This window comes from Rhinatrema bivittatum, chromosome 3 (assembly GCF_901001135.1).
Source record: "Rhinatrema bivittatum chromosome 3, aRhiBiv1.1, whole genome shotgun sequence".
Lineage (NCBI taxonomy): Eukaryota > Metazoa > Chordata > Amphibia > Gymnophiona > Rhinatrematidae > Rhinatrema > Rhinatrema bivittatum.
In genome coordinates this window covers 61,177,933-61,202,072 of record NC_042617.1, presented here as the reverse complement: position 1 = coordinate 61,202,072, position 24,140 = coordinate 61,177,933, and the positions used below count along the sequence as shown (strand labels likewise).

At 43.0% G+C, this 24,140-nt stretch overlaps 1 protein-coding gene across 3 annotated transcripts in view; it reads right to left on the bottom strand.

Annotated features, from left to right (window-relative positions):
* The window catches only part of EML4 (EMAP like 4), a 422,649-nt gene extending 401,194 nt beyond the window's left edge, over positions 1–21,455 (bottom strand). For 2 of the 3 annotated variants that reach the window (XM_029593308.1, XM_029593311.1), the window contains exon 1: positions 20,772–21,454. In XM_029593308.1, coding sequence (XP_029449168.1) covers positions 20,772–20,883 — 112 coding nt within the window. In that variant the 5' untranslated portion in view covers positions 20,884–21,454. Of the gene's footprint in view, positions 1–20,771 lie in introns of all 3 variants that reach the window. The other variant, XM_029593309.1, reaches the window with a different exon arrangement.
* Positions 21,456–24,140: the final 2,685 nt, after the last annotated feature.

The window sequence follows — 24,140 nt, the reverse complement described above, 5'->3', positions numbered from 1 at the left end:
GGCAGATAATGGCATATATTTCATTAAATATTTTCCATTGGAAAGGAAATAGTAGAACTAGGGGTCACAAAATTAAACTCCGTGGTGGGGAAACTACTCAGAAACAATGTCAGGAAATATTTCTGAACAGAAAGGGTGGTGGATGCCTGGAATGCCCTTCTAGAGGAGGTGGTAAACACAAAAACAGTCAAAGAATTTGAGGGGCATGGGATAAGCACTGTGGATCATAAGGGCTGAAGGTTGGAAATGAAGAAAAGGGTGCATGGGGTAACCTGCTCGGTAGTGGTTATTACCCTTAACAATATGCATGGGGATTACTATCCTTAACCAATGTTGATACAACTGCTCGCCGCTTTGACGGCATGAGGGGAAAAGGGGATTTGGATTCAGAGGAAAACCAACACGAGCCCCAGCTTTTACAGACTGGGGTACTAATATGCAAATATAAGGAAAACAGCACAGGACTGCTTCTATGGCCAAGTTCAAAAGCAAAACACATCAAGCAGCATTGTCAATTTTCAAGAAGGCTACTCACCCAATAAAAATTTTGCTTTGTTAATATATAAGGTTTGAAAGTAACCTACACATAGCAGCAATTGCTACCATAGGAAATTTGCTGGGCAGACTAGATGGACCTTTTGGCCTTCTTATGCCGTCAATACTATGTTACTATGGAAGAAGAGCAGGTGAATGAGCCTTGAATGTTGTAGTTGATATTGTTAGGTCAATATGTGGACAGAGTTGGTATCTGGGTTTCTGGCAGGGTCTGATTCCTGAGTTGGTGTCATTGTTGTACAATTTGTGGTTGCTGGTATCCGTTGGAGGTTGGTGAGCTGCCGGTAAGCCAGGGTAGGTTAGCCACCTACAGCCTGTGAGAGGGTGGTGTCATTGTCCAGGATGGGTTGTAGATCCTTGATTATGTGTTTCAGTGGTTTCAACTGGGATCTATAGATAACAAATCAGAGGTGTTCTGTTATTTTCTTTTTTGAGATGATCCTGTAGTAGAGTGTTCCTGGGTATTTGTCTGGCTCTGTTGATTTGTTTTCTTACCTCACTGGGAGTATCCCTTAATTCCAAAAATGTCCATTGCATTTTCTCCAAATCGGAGTTCCTCTCAGAGGGGTCACAACAGAAGCAGCAATTGTACTGTAGGGCTTGGCTATAGACAACAGACCTAGTGGTGGTGGGTAGGCGGAAGCTGCAGGCATGTAGGTATGTATGGAAGTCAGTGGGTTTTCAGTATAATGTAGTTATGTGTCTCATGTATTGGACAATGGTGTCCAGAAATCAAGGATCTACAACTCATCCTGGACAATGACACCACCCTCTCACAGGTAAATCTATCCTGGCTTACCGGCAGCCCATCAACCTCAAACAGATACTCACCAGAAAATACAAACTGTACAACAATGGCACCAACTCAGAAACCAGACCCTGCCAGAAACCCAGATGCCAATTCTGTCCACATATTAACCCAGACAACACCATCTTAGGACTCACCATCATCAACTACAACATTTGGGCTCATTCACCTGCTCTTCTTCCAATGTAATATATGCCATTACCTGCCAGCAATATTCCTCTGCTGTCTACCCAGGCCAAACAGATCAATCCTAAGTAAAATAATAAATGCACATAAGTTCAACATTAGAAATGGCAATATCCAGAAATCAATAAGAAAACATTTCAACTTTACAGGACATTCATTATTTGACCTTCAGTTTGCCATACTCCTACATAAGAACTTCAAAGGAGCATTCCAGAGTGAAACTGCTGAATTGGAACTCATCAAGATGAACAGAGACAATAGCTTCATGAATCAGTCAACCAATCAACTTGACTTTTATCAGATCATTCTGTCTTTTCACACTTACTTCAGCTATCAGTAGACTATACTATAATGCTATTAACACTCTCGCCACATGTCCTACCTAATTCAATGCCTTCTCTTTATTCTGTATATATTTTACCAAACTCCTGTATATCACGTCATGCATTTGATGAAGTGAACACTTCCTTAAAAGCTCATGCTTCAATAAATTGGTTAGTCTATAAAGGTACCACCCGACTACTGTGATGTTTTGCTACATCACACTAACACAGCTATCCCTCTGAAGATTTTTCACCTCTTGGTTGAAAGTCTCAACTGCCCAAAAATATGAGCATAATAGAAGTTGGCAAAAAAATCTTGTACTTCATCTAAGAAAGTCATCTCAAAAGAGAAAAATGCAGAGCTCAATGATGCAGGCATCCAATCCACCAACTTTGTCGGTGTTTCAAGAACTGAAGGAAAATTGTTCTTCTGGAATTGCTCCATCTCTGCCACAGGTAAATGCTATACAGTTGAAAAACTTTACGAAAGACCTTCGGAACTTATAATAGTATTAACAACAAAAGTAGAAGAGTTCAGAGACACAATGGAAAATCTGAGAAAGCATCTGGGAGCACCGCCAAACAGACTAGCAGACTAACAAAGGATTAGCACCATTGAGGCCAAAACCAAAGAAAACACAGAGATAAATAAACTACTTAAAGAATTGCAAGAACAAAGGAGATTGTTAAAATGATCAAGAGAATGGTTCGCAAAGGAACACCACTAACATTTTGGGCTTGTCTATATCATCCAAGAGGAAAAAGCCAGAAATATTTGTGGAGAAGTTTATGAAAACAGAAAACAGTAATATCATTGTTGAACAGGCACAAAAAGTTAACAAAAGCTTCTCTGCCAGGTAAAGTTCCTCACTACTCTGAATTACAGGCTTAGATGAAATATTTAAAACATTTCCAGAATCTAACAACCTATTCAGTTTGATGGGTTAGAAACAGAGGATGGAATTTAACAAGGCAAAAGGACAGAGACGCTTGAAAAATATAAAAGTATGCCATATTTTTGTACCACAAGACAGAATTTTTCGCAAAACCAAGAAAGGCAAGCAAATTTCTGGAAACCAATGTAAAGTGACTTTTCCTGCCAAACAGCAGAATTGGTAATTAGTTACTGCACCCAAAGACCCTGGAGATCTCTTCTGTTCAATTTGACTCCACACAATCTCCTGCGGAGGTTCCTCCATTCTATTTTCTTTAAGTTTATTTTATCCTTCCCACCCCCCATAATAAGTAAATCAAATTGTGTTTAAATGTAAACTCTTTGATGAAGAGGGAGTAGAACACACAGCATATTTAATGGTTAGCTACTGCTTACAGTGGGGACTTCTGAAAGTCATTCATAATGGTGGCTTGGGGAGGGCATGGAAGATCTTGTGTACATGATTTCAGATGGCCTCCCCAATAGCAACTTGATTTTGTATTTTTCTAGTACTGAATTAGACTTTTCCAGATAACCATTGTCAGTTAGGTTAGGGGTAGGAGGGAATGATTGTTCTCAAGCTCTGTTTTTTTGTTTTTTTTTTAAGAGTGTTCCAAAACTATAAAGGAAATTGTGCTGTTTTGTATTTACAATTGTTTGTTTCTTTGCCAAATGGTGCTTTTCACTTGAGGAGGTTATGTGGATGAAACACTTCCTAAAACTAAGTGGATTTATAAGAAAGCAAATATATACTACAAATTAGAATAATTGCTTTACCTAACTTAAATGTGATGATATGGACTGTCAAGTCTAAATGCCCTGATCAAAAGGACCAAAGTTATAAAAAAAAAAAAATATGTAGGCAAGCAAAAATTGGATATTGCTACTCTGCAAGCATCCCATCTGTTTGCCTCTGAATTGCCTAAGACTAGAAAATTTTGGGCAGGACAAATGTATACAGCAGCAGATGAGTCATATGCTAAAAGGATTCTAATATTAATATATAAGGATACATATTTCCAGATGTAACATCTAGACAAGAGCTCCTGGGGGCATGTTGCTGATTCTTATGAATATTTCGGTTCATACAGAATTTTATGGCCCAAATGTGAAGGATTCTTCTTTCTTTAGGAACCTAAATTTAAACTGATTCCATTACTTACAGTTTACTATAATGGTTAGATATTCCCATTGTGTCCTATGCCCAGAGAAAGAAAGTTCTGCTGCAGTAATTTTATGTAAAAAGCATTCTCCTTAGGAGCTGCATTTATTGCTAAAAGAGCCGAATCTTGTTGTATTTGGAGACAGTAAAACAGGGAGTCATTACTTATTTTGAATCAGGAGTTCACGAAACATGCATTAAGACTGATTATATATTTGTCCCTAAATAATTTCTCCTTGATGAGGGAAGCAGCATATTGACTCATTTTATCAGACCATGCAGATCTAAGAATTAACACCAACATTTGCACATCTCTTTCAGGTCCCAGGGTCTGCAGATTTCCCTAACCACATATAAATGAGGACTTTTGGAAAATAGAATGAAAGCTTTGCATGCATTGAATTCCAGTTCAGTTAATTGTCTGGGCATAATTTGTGAAGCTTTCAAGGTAATCCTGAAGGGGCATATTATCATACTATGCAAAGGTTAAAAAGTAATACAAAGAAATCTTGCAACTTAATCAGAAGATATGCTCATGTAAGTGAGCTACCTTGATTACAAATCCTCTACTGGAGGAACAGATTAAGTTAAAGACAGATTAAATCACTATGATACAAGATATATTGAGAAATTGTATCAAATCCAGATATAAAATTTTTAAAACCATGTGAATAAGAATGGGAGATTAGTATCTTGGTTTATATTAGGCAGGAAAATTTCAATAAATGTTTCACAAATAAATAAAAGGTCTCCTCACACATCATGGGAGAATTAATTAGCATAAGAAGATTAAATTCGCCTTACCTGATAATCTTTTTTCTTTGAGTCCTGCTAGACCAGTCATCACAGATGGGATTTCCTTCCTCCACAGTTGATGGAGACAAGAGTACACACCCCTTTTATGACCTCACTCTGGGCTATGTAGAAGTTGTGATCCTAGTCTAATCACAGTAGTTTACTGCCAGAGCACTGTGACCAATTCCCCCCTTACTGCCAATAAAAACATCATAGGGCCCATAATACAGTTCTAAATAAGTGAGAAATTCAAGTAGCAAGAGAGGGAACAGCACTTTTAGGCATATAGGAAATATGCCTTGTGATTGATCCCCTCTAACCCTGTGTTCCTGGGTGGGTTCTAGAATGGTCTAACAGAACCCAAGGAAAGAAAATCATCAAGTAAGAATAATTTAACCTTTTCATTCTACTTGACCAGTCAGCATGTACGGGAGTTATAAAAACTACTCCTTATTGGGGCAGGAGGAAAATAGGGCGGCCTTAATAATTCCTGCCCTATAGGGTGATTTCTCCTGTTTACCAGTGATGAATTATAATAGCCATTTACAGTATATATTCTAACAGGCCCAGACACTGCTACTGCAAGAGGAATACTTTTACCCAGGTGCACTTTAAACTGCATTACACATCAATGGAACCTAGAGGCCTTGTTCCAATGCAGTATAGGAGGCCTTATCAGATGTGCCGGTTTGCCAGTTCCTGTGCAAATAAAGAAACCAGACAGAAGAGACAATGCAACTTAAGATCCTAAGCAAGTGTCAGGGACATTCAAGCAATGACCTCCACCTTACAAAAATGGGGCAAGCCTAAGACAATGCTGGCACTCTGACACAGCTTGGTATGCCAAAGTGGCAGTTTTCACCCCCAAAGAAAGGGGGTGGGGGGGGGAAGACTGCAACATGGCAGGTCCCCTCCTGAAGTAATGGGGAGAGAGAGAAAAGACCTGCAATGTGGCAAGAGACCCTCCACCTATGAGGGTATGCCTGAGCTTATGCATATTTATCAACTGGAAAGTGTAAGACAAGGGGACAAGGAGAATAAAGAAGGCTGGAAAGAAGAATCTCCTGGCAGAGCAACCCAGAAGCCAAAAAGGAAGCAGGGGGCGTGGCACGGACCCCCGGAGGAGCCCAAATCCTGAACGCAAAGCAGGGGAGAAAGCCCTGAGAGCGAGAAACTGTGCTGAGGTGTCCCTTGAATAAAAAAGGAGGGTCCGAAGCCAACCAGATCTACCTGCCATCACGAAAAGTGATAATCAGCCCTGCCTGCTCTGCCAGCCAAGCCAGGAAGCAAGTCTATCCCCTGCCCACGCTCTCCAGCCAGAACCTGCTCCAGAAGTGAACAGAGGAATCGCCTGAAATTTAGAACCAGGGATAAGTCAGTCATAAGTATTAGTATCTTAAGCAAGCTAAGGTTTATGGCATGGGGCAGGGGCTGACCATGCCATTGGTCAGCCCCCGTCACATGGTAGGAGCACAAGATGGCGCCGATGGCCATGTGACAGGGGCTGACCAATGGCACCGGTAGCCCCTGTGACAAAGGCTATCGGCGCCATGATGAAACCGGCACCGAGGGTGTGAGTGCAGGGGATGGTTCCTGGACCCCCCGCTGGACCACCAGGGAGTTTTGGTAAGTCTTGGGGGGAGGGGGGGGTCAGGAGAGTGGGGGTTGTAGTTAATTTGAATTTTAGCAGGCATACAAATAGAAATCGCTGTATTAACACATCGGGGCACCATACGGCCGAATGCAACGTATCTGCTCCCCGACGAATCCGAATCACGAATGCAACGTATGGCATCCCTCTGCACATCCCTAGTGGGGAGCATGTGCAATGGCCACCATCATATAACCTGACACAATAATAACCCCTCTAGCTGTCATACGTTGAAAAGGTCAGTAGTTTGATTATGTGCAATGTTATCATACATTGTAATCTAAACCCTCCCTAGAAGCTCTCTCACCTGCAGGTAGTCTATCCATACTCTGATGGATTTCACCCTCTGAGCAAACAGTACCTCATCTTTTGAGTCCTGCACACAGTTCTGTCTTATTCCCAGGCTGAGTAAGATGGGGAGAGAGAGTGTGCACTGAACACTAGATATAACTTACTTCAAATGCTGGGAGCAGCAGCAAAGGAGTTCTGGCGGCCACATGAGGCAGCCAAGGTAACCAGCTAAGTCATCTGCCCACATCACACCGATTTCTCCCTTCTTCTGCGAGAGCTAATATCCATCTTCGCCCCCTCTCTCCCCTTTGTTTTAAAATTTGGAAGAGAGACTGATGGGGCTTTCAGCACTTCCCTAGCTTTTCTTTTGCTCATATCCGCACTGCCTGCTTAGTGGAGGTTGGTGTGCACACAGCATTTTTGTTAATGTAAGTGTGCGTTGGGCATGAAAAGGTTGGGAAACGCTGCTCTAGGTCACACCTGAAGTGTCATATGGCAAAAGTTAATTTGTAAAGAACTCATGCCAGCAGTTAGCTAATGATCAATTGAATTCTGTGCTATCAGGTTCCTAAGCTCCTCATTCTATAACAGACATGCTCAGAAGAAGAGGCCATCCTTTAGCTTTAATCAAGCTGGATTCTGCAAGGGCCAGACTGTGATCAACTTCTTGCTCTTACCACCTATTTAGAAAATGTTTTTCAGAGGAATCTAAAGACAGGAGTACTGCTACTGGATCTCACAGCTGCCTACAATATAGTATAGAAAACTGGCATGCTTCTAAAGCTGTCCAGAGCACTTCCAAACTGGGTTGTTACAGCTGTTTAAACACTTCTCTGTAACAGATGATTCAAAGTCCACTTTGAGCAGAGGATAGACAAGGAGATGACAGATCAATGGACTCCGTGCTGGCCCCTACTTCGTTCAATCTTTATACATAATAATTTACCAACAACTAAATATAGCAAACTATGTGTGCTTATGATGTTTGCTGTGTCTCTCAAGTTTAATTTTTTCACTCGCTGGAACAGACCCTGAACAAATATGTGACCAAGCTGATTGGCTACTGCACCACTTGGAGGCTCAGGCTGAGCCACACCAAAACTGTATGCAGTGTTTTCTACCTTCCCAAATGCCAGTGCCAAAAAAAGCACATCGACATGGGTGGCCAGAGACTAAAGCATGATCCCTGCCCAAAATACTTGGGAATGCATTTAGATAGAATCCTAACCTTCTGGGAATACTTAAAGAGAACAGTAGCAAAGGTCAAATCTTGAATAATCTGCTGGCCAAGCTTACAGGATCAATATAGGGAGCTGTAGTTACAACACCTTAGACCTCTTGCCCTATCATACTCAGCAGTACAGTACTGTGTACCTGTCTGGCAAAGGTCATCACATACACATCTTGAAAACTTGCTCCCAAATCTTTTAAAAACTTTGTTTAAAAGTTGAGCAAATTATATATTCTTGTGACTTTAAAGAATCATTGCAATGGATGAAAGGCGTGTCACCACAGCCTAAAGCACAAGCAATAATACATTATTATATTTAATGTGCAAGAAGATCCTGCTTATGTAATAAGAAATGTCAAGTCTAAACAGGCTGAATAACTTAGTATATTAATTCTGTTTTTTTAGCTTCGTGCTAATCATTTCTCCTTCCCCCTCCTTCCAAAAAAAAAAAAAAGAAAAGAAACACCCAGCACACTACAAAGTTCCCCATAAAAAGCTGGAGAAGTGCAGTTTTGACACAGCTAGAAGGCAGGATGTTCCTAGGCCTTCCCACTTCAGTCCTGTCTCCACACACAGACACACATCTCCGAGTTCAGTATTAATTATGTGCCCAAATGTGTGTGAATGTGTAATAGAAAAAGTCCATTAGCAAAGTCTTCAAAGCCAGGAGAAAGCAGAGTAAACCCACAAAAGAGAAGACAGGGCATGTACACAGCTCAGGAAGCAGTACAATACAAGCAGCAAAATCCTGGGGATCTCTTACTCTCAAACAGCAGTAAAAGCAGAACTGCTGGCAGCAGCACTGGAAATCTAGAGATCATGGCATGGGTAACTCCAGATAACTCAATGAAGCTCTAGGGAAAGGGAGACATGAAGTTCTACCCAGAACTAAAAGGAGTCTACTTTCTGGGACTCTGACCTCCACACTTTGCACAAATACATGGATCTGCACACAACAAAAATAGCGATCTCATTTTTTTTTATTTCCTTCGGAAAGTAGGCTAAAAGAGCGAAGTAAAAAAAGTGACTGTTTGGCGAGGGCAAGAAAGGAAAAAAGAGACAAGTTAAGGGATTATAGATGAAGGCTGCAGAGGGAGGGAGAAAAGAAGGATGGACTTGGGTTGGAAAAAAAGAGTAAGACATCAGGAGTTTAAAAAAAAAATTAAAGCAAAGATAGCGAGACAGACAAGAAGGCATAACAAGGACTGAAAGGAATATAAAGCTAGAGATAATAGAAAAGTATTAAACTGAGAGGCAGATGTAAAAAAAAAAAAAAAAAAAAAAAAAAAAAAAAAAAGGTGTGATAGGCTGAGCACACATTTATTCCTGTTTGTTCACATAACGTTAAAATTTAAAAAGGATTTTAGCACACACAAAAAATTGTACATAAATTTGTGTTCTTCCTTGTAAATCCCATGTCAATGATGTGATTAGCTATTTCTTCCCAATACAGAGAGATACATTAAACCCATGAAGGCTTAAGTCATATTTTCTTAAACCTGGTCCATAGGTGGAATAAAGTTAAATTCACATGTCTGGTGCTAGTGTTAGTTTATGGTGCTATGCTAGCATGGTCCCAGATCTGGAGTTCCTGGTTATGAGCATGGCCTGCTTTTGCGGTGTTCAACCTGTGCGGATGCACAGGGTGCCATGCACTAGAAGGTGCTGCCGTGAAAGCGCCCGTTCCCCCAATGCCCTTCCACATCATGTGGACAGGGAGAAAGAAAAAGGGTCAGGGTAGTGAGAGAAGAGAGAGGCAGGTGCTGGACAGGGAAAGAGATTGAGAAAAGGGAGGGATGCTGTGCTAGATATACCATGACTACAGAAGGAGGGAGTGCTGTGCCTGAATTGCCACTGCTGAAGGGGAGGGAGAGCACCAATTATTCTAAAGCCAGATCTGGATGCAGGGACTTCCAAGTGCAGGCTGGAACTTCATGCCTGTGACCACACTGACAAAGCACAATAGACTAATAATGGCCCCAGAAATGTGTGAGTTGTTTGATCCAAAAGTTAAATTTCCAAGGCTAAAAACAAACAACTAGCTAAGCACTAGAATGCTCAAGACTGGTACCCCTGAGCCAGAGGCCCTCTTTCCCAGGATACCTCCTCACCCCGCCCCCAAAGTTAAAGGCACAGAATTGCTGTATGCAAATATCTATTATTATGTAAGCTCTCTAAACCAGGAACTTATAGTAGTACAATTGTCACTGTCATGCAGCACTTGCTGTATGTACAACTATCATTGTCATCTCATGCTTCTCCAGATTTGCATAAGATTTGAGAGAACAGCTGGCAGCAGAACTGATGACCAGGCAGAGGTTGAATGTCAGCAGCATAAGAGGGGGATAGCGGGCATTACACAGTGAACCAGAGAAGCATGAGGCAACAATGATAGACAGTTGTACATACAGCAAGCACTGCACAATAGTGACAATCATGCTACTAAAAATGCTTGTCCCGAAGAGAAGCACTTTTTTTTTTTTATGTTAAATCTGTTTTTATTATATATCATATAACAATGAACATTACCAAAGCATAACATTTGATACATAATATATATCCTATTACATACTATTAAATACATATTTTCTTACCCCTACCTGTTCTCTTACCCCTCCTCTCATAACCCTACCTCCCTCCCATCCCTCTCTGCACCGAAGAAGCACAAGGACCACATATCAAATATCTATACGATTTAAAAGAGACTTCTAGATACATGTGGTAATGTTAGAATAAAGGGGAGCCAGACTGTGTTATTGCTCTTCTAGTCTTGATAGGTGATTAAGAAGAAGCACTTTTTAAACTGTACTCCTGTCAGTTGTTTTATGTGCACAAATCATGTTTTGTATATATAGTATAAACAAAAAAAAGACAGATCACTTATTTAATTGCTAATCCTCACCTTAACTATATTTATTTGTGTGTTTTTATATACCGAAGTTTGGTGCTGGCCTTCACGCCAGTTTACAGGTATAACAATGATTTACATGAAAAATCAAAATATAAATACATTGATAACATAGATAACTGGTAGGTAACATTGAAAACTGTTAGATAATATAGATACAAGCTATACATGGTAACATTGGTAACTGATTAATAATATGGTAACTGAGTGTAATGGCGCATGCCTTCACTCGGTATGGCAAGTCTAACAATAGTGATAAATGAAGCTTGACCGACGTGCCCGCAAATGCGCAGTAGAGAGCAGCTCTACTGCGCATGTGCGGGCGAGCACGTCAGTCTTAGGCAGCGTCAAAAAAAACCAAAAAACATGGCGGCAGCGGTGGTAGCAGCGGCAGCGGGCAGCGGTAGCGGGCGGCAGCGGCGGCGGTGGTAGCGGCAGCGGTGGTGGGCGGTGGCGGTAGCGGTAGCGGTAGCGGGCGGCGGCGGCGGGCGGCAGCGGAGGCGGTAGCGGGCGGCGGCGGCCAGTAGCGAGGGAGGGAGGAGAGAGAGAGAGGGAGGGAGGGACGGACTAAGTGGGAGGGACGAAGAGAGAGAGTGGGAGGGAGTGACTGAGTGAGGGGGAGGGACTGAGTGAGGGGGAGTGAGCGGGACTGAGGGAGAGGGAGGGAGTGAGTGGGACTGAGGGAGAGTGAGTGGGACTGAGTGTGAGTGAGAGAGGGGGAGGGAGTGAGTGAGACTGAGTGGGAGGGAGGGACTGAGTGAGAGGGAGGCTGGGGAGGAGTGGGTGAGTGGGTGGGAGGGAGGTAGGGGAGAGAGAATGAGGGAGGTAGGGGAGAGAGAATGAGGGGGAGGTGAGAGACAGAGGGATGTAGCCCGTTTTAACGGGCTTAACGGCTTGTAGTTAATATAAATGGTCAAACAGTTTATATCGATTCCTGCGGGAGAGTGATAAAACAAGAGTTTTGGGGAGGGGGGGGTGTTTAATGAAAAAAACAAAACAGTTTAACTATGGGCCTCATTTTCCTATATCGCTTTGGTATCGCATGCAATATCAAAAAGGGGTCTAACCTTTGCTAATAAGCATGTGTATCGCGAATTGCACTATCAGCTATGCAAAAGGCTGTTATCGCAAGTTGCGCTATTAGCCCAATTTGGGCTACATTGCCAGTATATGGCGGTTCACGATGTCTCCTGACAGGCCTGTTTCAGTATGATGTAGGCTCGGAGAGAGCGAGAGACTTGCCATAGTGCCTCCTCCCTGGACAGGTATTTGTATCCCTATGGGAGGCCCACCTAGTAACTCGAGGTGAGGTTTAAGTATTAGTGTAGGGGGTTAGGGGCCACTTTCACATTCAACGTGAGCGTACGAACAGAACAGTGGTCTCTTGAGAAGATTTGATGACCTACGGAGTGAGGAAACTCACTCCAAGATGAGATTTGTGCAATGTTCTCTCCACCTAACTTGTTGTTACCCAGGTAGAGAGTCCATCAAGCTAGGTGGAGAGAACATTGCACAAATCTCATCTTGGAGTGAGTTTCTCACTCTGAAGGCATCAAATCTTCACAAGAGACCACTGTTCTGTTCGTACGTCTCACGATGAATGTGAAAGTGGCCCCTAACCCCCTACACTAATACTTAAACCACACCTCGAGTTACTAGGTGGGCCTCCCATAGGGATACAAATGCCTGTCTAGAGAGGAAGCACTATGGCAAGTCTCTCTCTCTGAAACAGGCCTGTCAGGAGACATCGTAAACCACGATAAACCTTTACCGGCCTGTAGCGCACAATGTTACGCAAATGAAAGAGGTGTAGTTATTGGCCGCGTTAGGAGCCGCGCTAACAGTGCGGCTGTTTCGCAGCACACGATAAATCCTCCCTACTTTACATTTACTCCGCCCCCTGAATACGAAATTAAAAATTTGCATTCGCAAATCGCATTAACTGCTGTTAGCGCGGTTTGCGGAATTATCACACGTGGTAACTCCTTGGAAAATGAGGCCCTATGTGCCTTAGACCCGATGAGGGGATGATTTCAACAACAGATTTCATGAAGAGCCTTACTCTATACAGTAGATAACGGAGGGGGGATAGTTTCGTATTATAGCAGTTTGATTTTAGGGGTTGCATAGATAGGTGTAGCGACATATTGAATATATTTTATAGGTGGGAGGCTACCAGTTACGTTAAGCATGGTTGGTTATGATGATGAGTATAAAGTGTAGGGAGATTTTTTTTTTATAAGGGAAAGGATTGATTCAGAGATTATTTTCTTGGTTAGGGTAGTTATACAATACACTATACAATCATATATGAGGATACAACAAATAGATCCCACTTGGTTTTTAAACTTTTTTCTTTATATTTTTCCACAATCTTTTTATCAAAAATATCCACGTAACAGAATACCTTCTTGCTATTACATGTAAATCCACTGTAAAATCATTACAAACTTTCAGGCCGATACAGTAAAAATCGCGGGAGAGCGCCCGCTCTCCTGTGCGCGCGATACAGTAATTTAATTTAGTTAAATTAGGGCCAGTGATAAAAAGAGGCGCTAGGGACACTAGCGCGTCCCTAGCGCCTCTTTTCGGACAGGAGCGGCGGCTGTCAACGGGTTTGACAGCCGACGCTCAATTTTGCCGGCGTCTGTTCTCGAGCCCGCTGACAGCCACAGGTTCGGAAACCGGCAAAATTGAGCGTCCAGTTTTCAACCCGTGAGCCTATTTCAAATTTTTTTTTCTTTAATTTTTTTTTAACTTTCGGGACCTCCGACTTAATATCGCCATGATATTAAGTCTGAGGGTACACAGAAAAGCAGTTTTTACTGCTTTTCTGTGCACTTCCCCGGCGCTGGCAGAAATTAACGCCTACCTTTGGGTAGGCGTTAATTTCTTAAAGTAAAATGTGCAGCTTGGCTGCACATTTTACTTACTGAAGCGCGCAGGAATACCTAATAGGGCCAGCAACCTATTAGGTTCAGGGGGAGTTGGACGCTCGTTTTCGATGCGCTATTAGCCCTTACTGATTTTAGTTTATATGTTTATATGTTGGTACCTAACCAAATACCGGTATATAAATTTAAATAAATAAATAAAATACATAAAGCTAGCGCATCAAAAACACACGTCCAATCGTGTTTCGGCCTGTTTGCTTCTCAAAAAAGCCCACCACTCTGAAAAATGTCTGTGTTTATCTTCTCCACAAAGTCTAGCTCAATCAAGTCGTAATATATCTCTTCTTTTCTCTGATTGAACACACATACATATGTAATTATGCACATAAATCATGTTTTTGCACAAAAACATAATATTCATATTGAAACAGGCCTTTACTAGCCACTGGGTTCAAAGCAGTATGCTTTCGAATAGGAGGGTATTTTTCTAAATGTAGAAGAAGAGAGGAAATTTTTTCAGAAATGGTTGCTTTCACAAAAAGATGGAATTTTTCTTGGAGATTTTGGTATTATACATGATACACATATTTTTGTGGTTAGCACACATTTTTTTAAGTTCCCAATACATTTGCATACCATTAGCTTATTACATCAGGAGATAACTTTTACCACATGACTTGCAGGTTTGCTCGGATTGTTTCCTACACAAAATGCAGTAAATTTAAAAGGACTCAAAAGACTAGAACATTTCCATTAGACTACTGCAAAATCTACAGAATTCTATAACTGAAAGTACAAAAATCAAATGCCTTCAAATCCAGTCTCTAAACAGCACCACAGGTTATGCCCCACCATACTCCTTACAGGTGATCTGCCCTCAGAACACTCACAACTGCATGGGGCAGGCTTTCAGGAGACATGAAATTTTTTATTTCTGTGCATAACTGGGTCAGTCACAAAATGCCCAACATTATGGGCTCTTATCTATATTCAATATTTTGTGCTAAAATGCCCCCCCCCCCCCAAAAAAAAAAGAAAATATTCCAAGCCTTTCACAATTACAATAATACTCTCCTCATGCTGCAATGTCAATTTCAAAACGCTGAGCAGGTGTCGGGATTTCAACATCTCCTGGGACTTTACTATCTATTGCCTGCTGCATTTTACTTTAGCACAGATCCACTCCTCCACATAAGTTTTATTTGCATAAACAAAAATAAATCTTTACAGTAACATAAAGAGTATTAGTGTATGACCTATAATTATAATTTCTAATGCCGAGCTCTGGACTTAAGACCCAAAACTGATGTGAAGTCGGAGACCAGAGATATGATGAACATACCTATGAACATTTAAAAGTGTCCTTTTGCTATAACTCAAGAGTGATTTTTTTTGTAAATTTGGATCTTATTGGTTTCACTCTTTTCAGCCCCATGGATTAGAGCTATATCATAGGTAATACATTGTGAACTGTGACAAAATAAATTAAAAAATAACATCTTTCATGTTTACTCTAATTTACATTTACAGGAAGTGCCTATGCATAGTATTTTTCGATTACCAAAGACATGTTGGAAAGTATTTCTGCTGATGCCCTAGGGCTCCAGGTACGATAAACTCTTACACAAGTTACTGCAGAAAGACCTGTTATTTTTCCCTGCAGACAGATAGCTTCACTAGTAAAATATCAGTGTGGTGATTAGAAAGTTACATTTCCTATGGAAAAATATGAATAAACTAATCTGCAAACTTTTTAGTGCACAGAGCTTGGTATGATAACACTATGTAAAAATTCATATTTATTTCTATTCTTCACTACACAAACCAATAATGTTCTCTCTCAGACAAGAAAATGAACCAAAGACATTTATTTCCATTTTTTTACATGTCCAATCTGACATAGAACAGGACGAGCTACACAGAACCTACACATTCAATACATGGCAAAAGTAAAAAAAAAAAAAAAAACCCAACTTACAAATACCACTTACAAATGAGCAAACAGAACTATTAATTATGACACTGTGTACTATATACATATTTATGCACTCAAAGCCTACTTTTTTTTTTTTTTACAACTCTTTATTCACCGTCTTAATTAGGAGAATGCTCATTTCTCTCGCTGCTGTCAAGACACTCTTACGCTAACTTGCACATACAAAACCATTTCAATGGGTGAAACAATACCTGCAGAAAGTGTTTTTGTGGGAGGGAGTGAAACAGCTTCATGTTGCAAGGGTAATTTTTTTTTTAACAACCTGAAAAAATTTAAAGGACTTTACACCAGCTTTCAAAGGGAAAATACACGCATACTTTTCCTTTTGAAAATTATCCACCCAAAATTACTTGCATCACATATATTTTTTGGGGGGGGAAATACATGCATGAGTTTGAAAATCCAAGACCATACATGTAATTCCAAAGCCTGCCCTCCCCAACCCCACCTATAAGAATGCCTGTTCCATTGAGGGTAAAAGTGCACACATATAGGCCCTAGGCACATTCTTTTACCTGGCTATCAGGCAGAGAATTTTTGTAAAAGTATGTTGTGCACCCTCTGGCCTCCAACCTCCCCAACACACACACACATATATCCCCTCCTGCTCCTGCATGCTCTCCCCAAGACAAAGATGTTTCTTTCTCTCCCTCTGTAAAAGGAAAATAAGAATTGGCACAATATAATCACTCAACCCTTATATACTTTTCTCCCTTCTCCTCCAGACTCCCAGTTTTCTTCCCCTTCCCTGAAGACTCCTCTTTTGTGCCCCTATCCCTCACCAAACACCTTTTTCTTAATTCCATACCCTCACAGGCAGCCCCTTTTCAAAACCCTTCTCCTTCCCCCATAGGCATCCTCTTTTTGTTTCTTCTCTCCAATCTAGTTTAGCAAGTGGTGCTGAGCCATCACCACGACCCAGAGTAAGGTATTTTCCTCCTGTTCAGAAGGTAAAAAAAAGATTTAGTAATGTAAGTACTTCTCTCAACGGGCCCTGCATTAGAGAAGTAGTTCTCAAGATGGCAAAGGAAGACAGATTGCAAGAGGCGCAAGATGACAAGTTTGACATAACTTTACTATGATTAGATGTTTTTTAGCACGTTTTTTATGTTTATTATGATTATATATGTGAGTAGTATAAACTGCTCTGACCAATTACATCGGAGGTTGCAAGCTATAAAATATTTTTAAAATAAATTTTAAAAGTTAATTTAACCATTTTTTTTGGGGGGGGGGAGACAAATTACAGAAAAAAAAGGGGGGGAAAAAACAGAAAGGGACCTAAAATGTTTGAGAAACCCAGAATTTCAATGAAAGTACAAAAAACTATTATAGACTGTGGTCTTCTAGCTGCTGATTGGTTAAGTTCTTTTGTGCTTGAGCCATTTTAAATGCAGCTTTCCAATAATGGCACACACAGCAATTGCCATAGTACTGCAGCACCATCTTGCATTCTGTTTTTACATGTATCCCTAATCCAGCAGTAAATGTACATGCGCTCTATACTCACAACTGCCTGTATTCTCCTGGAAGGAGGTCAGAGAGTGATTTCCACATTAATCCTGGAATAAGTAATCCCACCAAGGGAGGGAGACCTACTCAGACCTAGATCAGTTATTCCAGGAGTAGCTAATGATGGAATAAATGTACATAAATGGAGTTTTGGAAATGAAATAAAAAAAAAAAAAGTCTATACAAACTGATACTAGTCCACATTTAATCCTGGAATAACAAAATAGGGAGTGATACTGTATTAACTAATCCAGAAGTGCCACAAGAGGTATTAGTGAAAAGGTTTTTTTTTTCCCCCAGAGGCACAAGCAGATAGAAGCATAAACAAAATCATGCACTAACCATCTGGCATAATGGAATAATGACATCAGAACAGCAGATTGTGGAAGTATGGTCTCCTGCTTTATTAAATGTCTCGTCTTTGGCAAGACATTTCCTATAAAAGCCCCTGAATGTCATTTTGTTTGCTTGAGCCTTTAACCAGAAAGTTGGTTATCAGTTTGGTGTTATTTATGTGACATTAAAATTCATAAGATCTAAAAGGCCAATATATTGTGTTATGAGGAAAAGAAGGCTACACTAATTTACTGCACAACAAAAAAAAAGTCAGGGTACAGAATACTGACTGAAGAAAACCTGCAAGACTATGGTGAAGCTGCTCATAAATATTCAGACCAACACACATTTTCCATAGTTAAGCTACAGGCACATTTAAAAGAGGTCTATTGCATTTCTCCACTTATAGCTGTAACACAATCCTTTTAAGTTTTTTTGAGTGCGCTATCCATTGGATTACAAGGTACAAGACCACCCTGATGGTACTGTATACAGCGTATAAGGAAATTCAAGACTCAGCTTTGCAGGAAGGGTTGGAATGTATGGCACAGAATCATATTCAAATTAGTATCCTGTTTATCTAGAGCACACTGAAATTACAAGGGTGCATGTTCACAAACTTAAGTTTAAGATAATGTTCCAAATAAATGCCTCAAACAGGAAATTCAGATTCTGCAACACAAATAAATATTGCTGACAAACCATTTATGAACTGATTGAAATAAAATATTTCAAATTCTTAATGGAACAGATTAACCCACCAGTGTATCATTAGATTCCCCTGACATGAGGTGGTCCCAGTCAGAGATCCCTTAAAAATGCACCTGACAACACTAAAAAAAAAAAAAAAAAAAAAGTGGTACTTATTATAAGCATTAGTCTCTTACTTCCTTAAAACTGTCTTCCTCTGCATTCAATGCTTGAAATTTTGAACTAAAAATATGCTTCATAAAACACAACCCTTCAAAAACTATCCTTTGTTGTTTAGACCTCTTTCAAAGCTGGCTCTCTCCATTCTAAAATGTGCCTCATCCTAAAAGCATCCATACACTATACAGAGGCTGCAGCAGAAAAGCAATATTTTATTTATTTCTGTTTGCATTATTTTTCTGTCCCTTTATTTTAATAAATCATATTTCTGCTATTATGCTCTTCTTGTAACCCACTCTGAGCGCTCTTTATGAAAGAAGAGGGATATACATTTAAATACTAAACTAAAATACAGAGATGCGTGAACATTTCAAGAAGCCTAGTTTCCCTCTTTGATATAGAAATTTTCACATGGAATTCTATAATATAAATACATAATTAAACAGAGATGATTTTTCTTTATAAGAACTTAGGCAAGAAATGAGTGTCATCTTTTAACTACGGGCAATAACCAATAGTAAGGCAGCTTAAAACATGTGCCAACAGCAGGGCAAGGTTCAAAACATTTGATAACATCATATTGTTTTCTGACTTCCCTTTCAGCTAAGCTAAACAGACCTGCTTACCTACAGAAAGTTAAAAATAAAGGATTTTAAGTGCTGTGGCATCAGAGGCACATGAAAAGTGTGAGAGAGGGGTCACTGGGAGCTCTACTATCTGTGGCAGAAATTTGAATGAAATTGTAGAAATAGTTCAAAAGTTATTGGGGGGAGAGAGGCACACAGGCATGATGTCCTTAGGAGGCCAGTTTCTTGTGGGAAACTAGGTTAAAAGCATAACAAGATATCACTCAACACCTGGGGTCTTATTCGATCAAAGTTTTCTCTTTTTTTTTTTAAACAGGTTATTAGAAGGTTTAATTATGTTCAGTAAACAGAATCTTAAACAGCCTCTTATGAGAAGGCATCTTGAAATTCAACATCGTTTTACACTTCTTCAAGAGTTCCAGAGTAATCTTTTGTAAGCAGTATATGGGAGAAACAAAGCACTTTGAAAATATAAAATTCAGAAATATGTACTGTGCCACGCACAGTTGACAGTCAAGCCCTTAAATCCAAATCTATCTACTCAGCTATTAATTAGGAGTATAAAATCAGTACCCATACTACTAGCTGAGTTATAATTCTCAAAACTAATTGCCACAGCGAAGAAAAGTTTCATTTTTCTCAGAGATCAATACAAGATGCATCACATGTATATTAGACAAAACTATCTCTTGTACTGTACACGACCCAAAAATATTTTTGAACTTGGGAGATGAGCCTGCCTTTGTTTCGCTAGTTTGCAACACGAAGCAGAGACACATTATCACTTGTAAGGTGCACTTCAATTTAAAAGAAAATACATATTTGGGGTCCCTCGCAAAAGCTAAGACGCTGTTTAGTCATTTTATCTGACCTCCAAAGTGTCATTTTGAGCCCTGGAAAAATCACAAAATTAAAGCACCACTACTCCAAGGGAGACCTATTTGCTCAATACTACCAAACCTTTCCATAGCAGAAGGGTTACCACTCTAGGTGGGTGCCAAAGTTCCAAAGGAAAAATGTGATATTTCAGTTTTAATTGTGTGTACGAGACACAGTGAACTTGAAGTGAAACAGTTGCTTTGCTTTTTTATGTCTTAGCTCTCAGCAAAAACGATCTTGTCAGGCATCTGGGAGCGATGATTTGGGGGGGGGGGGGAACTACTGCCTTAAGTGCAAAAGGGGAAGGGAAAGGATTAAATAGATTTTTTTTTTTATATACATTCCTAGCCGTGCGAAATCCTATCGTTCATACTCGGGCAGATATCCCCCCAGCTCAGAGCACGCTCCAACTGACATTCCCCCTCACAGCCACAAAGCAGGCTCAGGAAGTCCAAAAATCAAACCTCCTCAACCACCACCACCAACTGTGCGCGGGACCTGCCCCGCATCGTCAGCTGGGAGGCAGCGCGTACTACAGCTCTTAATATAAAATAAAAGAGCAACAGCAGCAGCAGCAGCCAGGGCACCCTCTGAATCAGAGTGGGGATTCCCCCGAGCCGGGGAACAAAGGAGGGGCCGCCAGCGGACCGTCCTTTAAAGAATTCGGACCGAAACCCTGGACGTGAGCGCACACACGCACCCGCCGCTTCCCTCTGCGCTGGTAGCAGCAACGGCGGCAGCACGGACCGGTGGTGGCTGCTGCAACTGGCCGCCCGCCCCCCGCCGCGGACAGCGAGTGGCCGCACGGCTCTTCTCTGGCGGCTGCGGCGCAATCCCCCCTCCTCGTACTCACCCAGGCTGCCGGCGAAACCGTCCATTTTGCAGTAGGCAGAGGGGACTACGTCCGAGGCCGGCCGCGAAGCTGAAGCCGCTTGTTTTTCTGCAAGGGGGGGAGGCTCTTTCATTCAGACCGTAGAGGGCAAAGTGCTCCGCCGAGTTCGGGAGCCGCTGCGCTCTTCGGCGGCGCTGGCTGTCCGCTCCGGGGCTCGCGGGCGGGCGGGCGTGCGCGCGCCCTTTCCTCTCCTGCCCTCGCGCTGTTGCTCCCTTCGCGCTCTCCGGGGCTCGCGCCTTGCACCGCAGACTGCCGGGGCTCTCACGGATTCCTCGCCTCTATCACAGATCCGCGACTCCAGGCTTCTACGAAACCTTCCAAACAGCGCCGCCGAGTGCTTCCGACTCCGCCCGAATTGGCAACACAAGTTTCCCCTTCGCGGAAGGACTGGAGAGAGGGTGGGGGATATAGTATACACACGAGAGAGAGTTGGTTGAGGGCTAAGCTGGTTCTGTTTAGCCTTCTGCTAGTTCTTGCTCAGTTCAGGATTTGGAGCCCTGCGACTCCATTAGGGAGCAGGGCACAATGGGGCGGGGAAAGGCAAGGTAGGCAGGGCTAAGAGGGAGGGGGGGGGTGGAGGGAAGGGAGTAGAAAAGGGAGAGCCAGCACGGGCAGTTTTCCTTTTCGTCCTGTGCAGAGCTGCTTCATCAGTAGTGTTGCCAACCTCGCTTATTTACTGAGAGATTGGGCTTCTTTTTGTAGTCATTCACGGTTTTTTTTTTTCCGATTCGCGGGTTGCTTTTAATTGGGCTAATTTTTCTGCCAGTCGCGTTTTTTTGGGCTTGTTGGGCGGGACTTGTGCTCTGAATCATGTTACAGTGATTGGCTGCTGCTGCTGCGATGAAGCCTGTCCATAGCAGGCGCACCCTATTGCTATTTTGCAGCAGTAAGCCAATCAGAGCAGAATGCAAGCCTTGTTGATGCACACGACACATTTTGTGGGCAGACCCAGCCAGCACAGCATCGCAGTTGGGCGGAACGGGAAGGCCAGCAGCACAGCATTGGAGTGCAACAGCAAAGGAATCCAGAGCGTGCAGTTACAGCCAGGTATCAGGAGGGAAGGAATTAGTATGTTAGGAGGGGGAAATGAGTGTGGGGGCCAGAGATGTGCTTGGAGGGGGCTGGGGAGAGGGGAATGAGTATGTGAGGGCCAGAGATGTGCTCAGAGGGGGGAATCAGTGTGTGTGGGGCCAGAGATGTGCTCTGAGGGGTTAGGGAGGGGGGAATCAGTGTGTGCGGGGCCAGAGATGTGCTCTGATGGGTTAGGGAGGGGGCAATGAGAGTGTGGGGGCCAGAGATGTGCTCGGAGGGGGTTGGGGAGAGGGGAATGAGAGTGTGGGGGCCAGAGATGTGCTCGGAGGGGGGGTGGGGAGAGGGGAATGAGAGTGTGGGGGCCAGAGATGTGCTCGGAGGGGGGTGGGGAGAGGGGAATGAGAGTGTGGGGGCCAGAGATGTGCTCGGAGGGGGGTGGGGAGAGGGGAATGAGAGTGTGGGGGCCAGAGATGTGCTCGGAGGGGGGTGGGGAGAGGGGAATGAGAGTGTGGGGGCCAGAGATGTGCTCGGAGGGGGGTGGGGAGAGGGGAATGAGAGTGTGGGGGCCAGAGATGTGCTCGGAGGGGGGGTGGGGAGAGGGGAATGAGTGTGTGGGGGCCAGAGATGTGCTCGGAGGGGGTTGGGGAGAGGGGAATGAGAGTGTGGGGGCCAGAGATGTGCTCGGAGGGGGGGTGGGGGGGGGGGAATGAGAGTGTGGGGGCCAGAGATGTGCTCGGAGGGGGGTGGGGAGAGGGGGATTGAGAGTGTGGGGGCCAGAGATGTGCTCGGAGAGGGTTGGGGAGAGGGGAATGAGTGTGTGGGGGCCAGAGATGTGCTCGGAGGGGGTTGGGGAGAGGGGAATGAGAGTGTGGGGGCCAGAGATGTGCTCGGAGGGGGTTGGGGAGAGGGGAATGAGAGTGTGGGGGCCAGAGATGTGCTCGGAGGGGGGTGGGGAGAGGGGAATGAGTGTGTGGGGGCCAGAGATGTGCTTGGAGGGGGGTGGGGAGAGGGGAATGAGTGTGTGGGGGCCAGAGATGTGCTCGGAGGGGGGTGGGGAGAGGGGAATGAGTGTGTGGGGGCCAGAGATGTGCTCGGAGGGGGGTGGGGAGAGGGGAATGAGAGTGTGGGGGCCAGAGATGTGCTCGGAGGGGGGTGGGGAGAGGGGAATGAGAGTGTGGGGGCCAGAGATGTGCTCGGAGGGGGGTGGGGAGAGGGGAATGAGAGTATGGGGGCCAGAGATGTGCTCGGAGGGGGGTGGGGAGAGGGGAATGAGAGTGTGGGGGCCAGAGATGTGCTCGGAGGGGGGTGGGGAGAGGGGAATGAGTGTATGGGGGCCAGAGATGTGCTCGGAGGGGGGTGGGGAGAGTGAAATGAGTATGCGAGGGCGTTAAATGCTATAAAAAATAAAAAGTTTCAATCTCACGTGTTTTGGGCTTGTTTTTTTGGAAAAAAAGTGCTTGTTCTTTCATGAAAACCTGGCAACACTGTTCATCAGCTTCAGATCACCTCTAGGATCAAGCAACTTTACCTCCTTGCTATATCAGTTTTGCTTCCCGGTTCCTCGTGCTCCAGCGCTTGCCGAGCCCAGCTGGGGTGGCTCATCTCTCAGCACGGCTGTGCTGTAACAGTTTTGCTTTTACTTTCACTTTGCCTCAAGCACGGCTGTGCTGTAAGAGGAGCAGATCAGCTTAAAGGAGCAGGAACGATTTCTTTGATTACATCATTGGGTAAAGTACAAAAATTTTGTGGCTTATAGGCAAAATGTTGAGAATATTAATGGTAATTTTGTGCTGCTAAGGTTGGGAAGGTATGCTCACCCCCTCCCCCCTTTTGCATTGAACTGGCTCTGCATTACCAGTACTTTATTTAATGAAAAGGTTTTGAATGCATGGCTGCTTCTGCCTGGAATGTTATTTTATTTAAGGAAATGCCTTAGCACATGGCTGGTTATATATATTTTAACTATTATATATTTAGTGAAATGCCATGGGCACATGGCCACACTTTACCTGTTATTATATATATATATATTTTATGAACTCATGGCTGGCTTTCAGCACAATGCTTACTCTGCATGTTGCTGTATTTATTGAAAGGGCAGCGAGTGCAGGGCTGGTTATCATTCACTTGTAGCCTTTTAAGAAACGCCATTGAAGGGGTCTGCACATGGTGCATGCATAGGTGGCAGTAGCAGGCTTCGTAGCTCAGTGGTTAGAGCACTGATCTTGTAGGCTTGCTTTACTTTAAAATCGACGTTTTCTATGTATTGCTTTACCCCTCGCTCTCTAAATTGCTAGG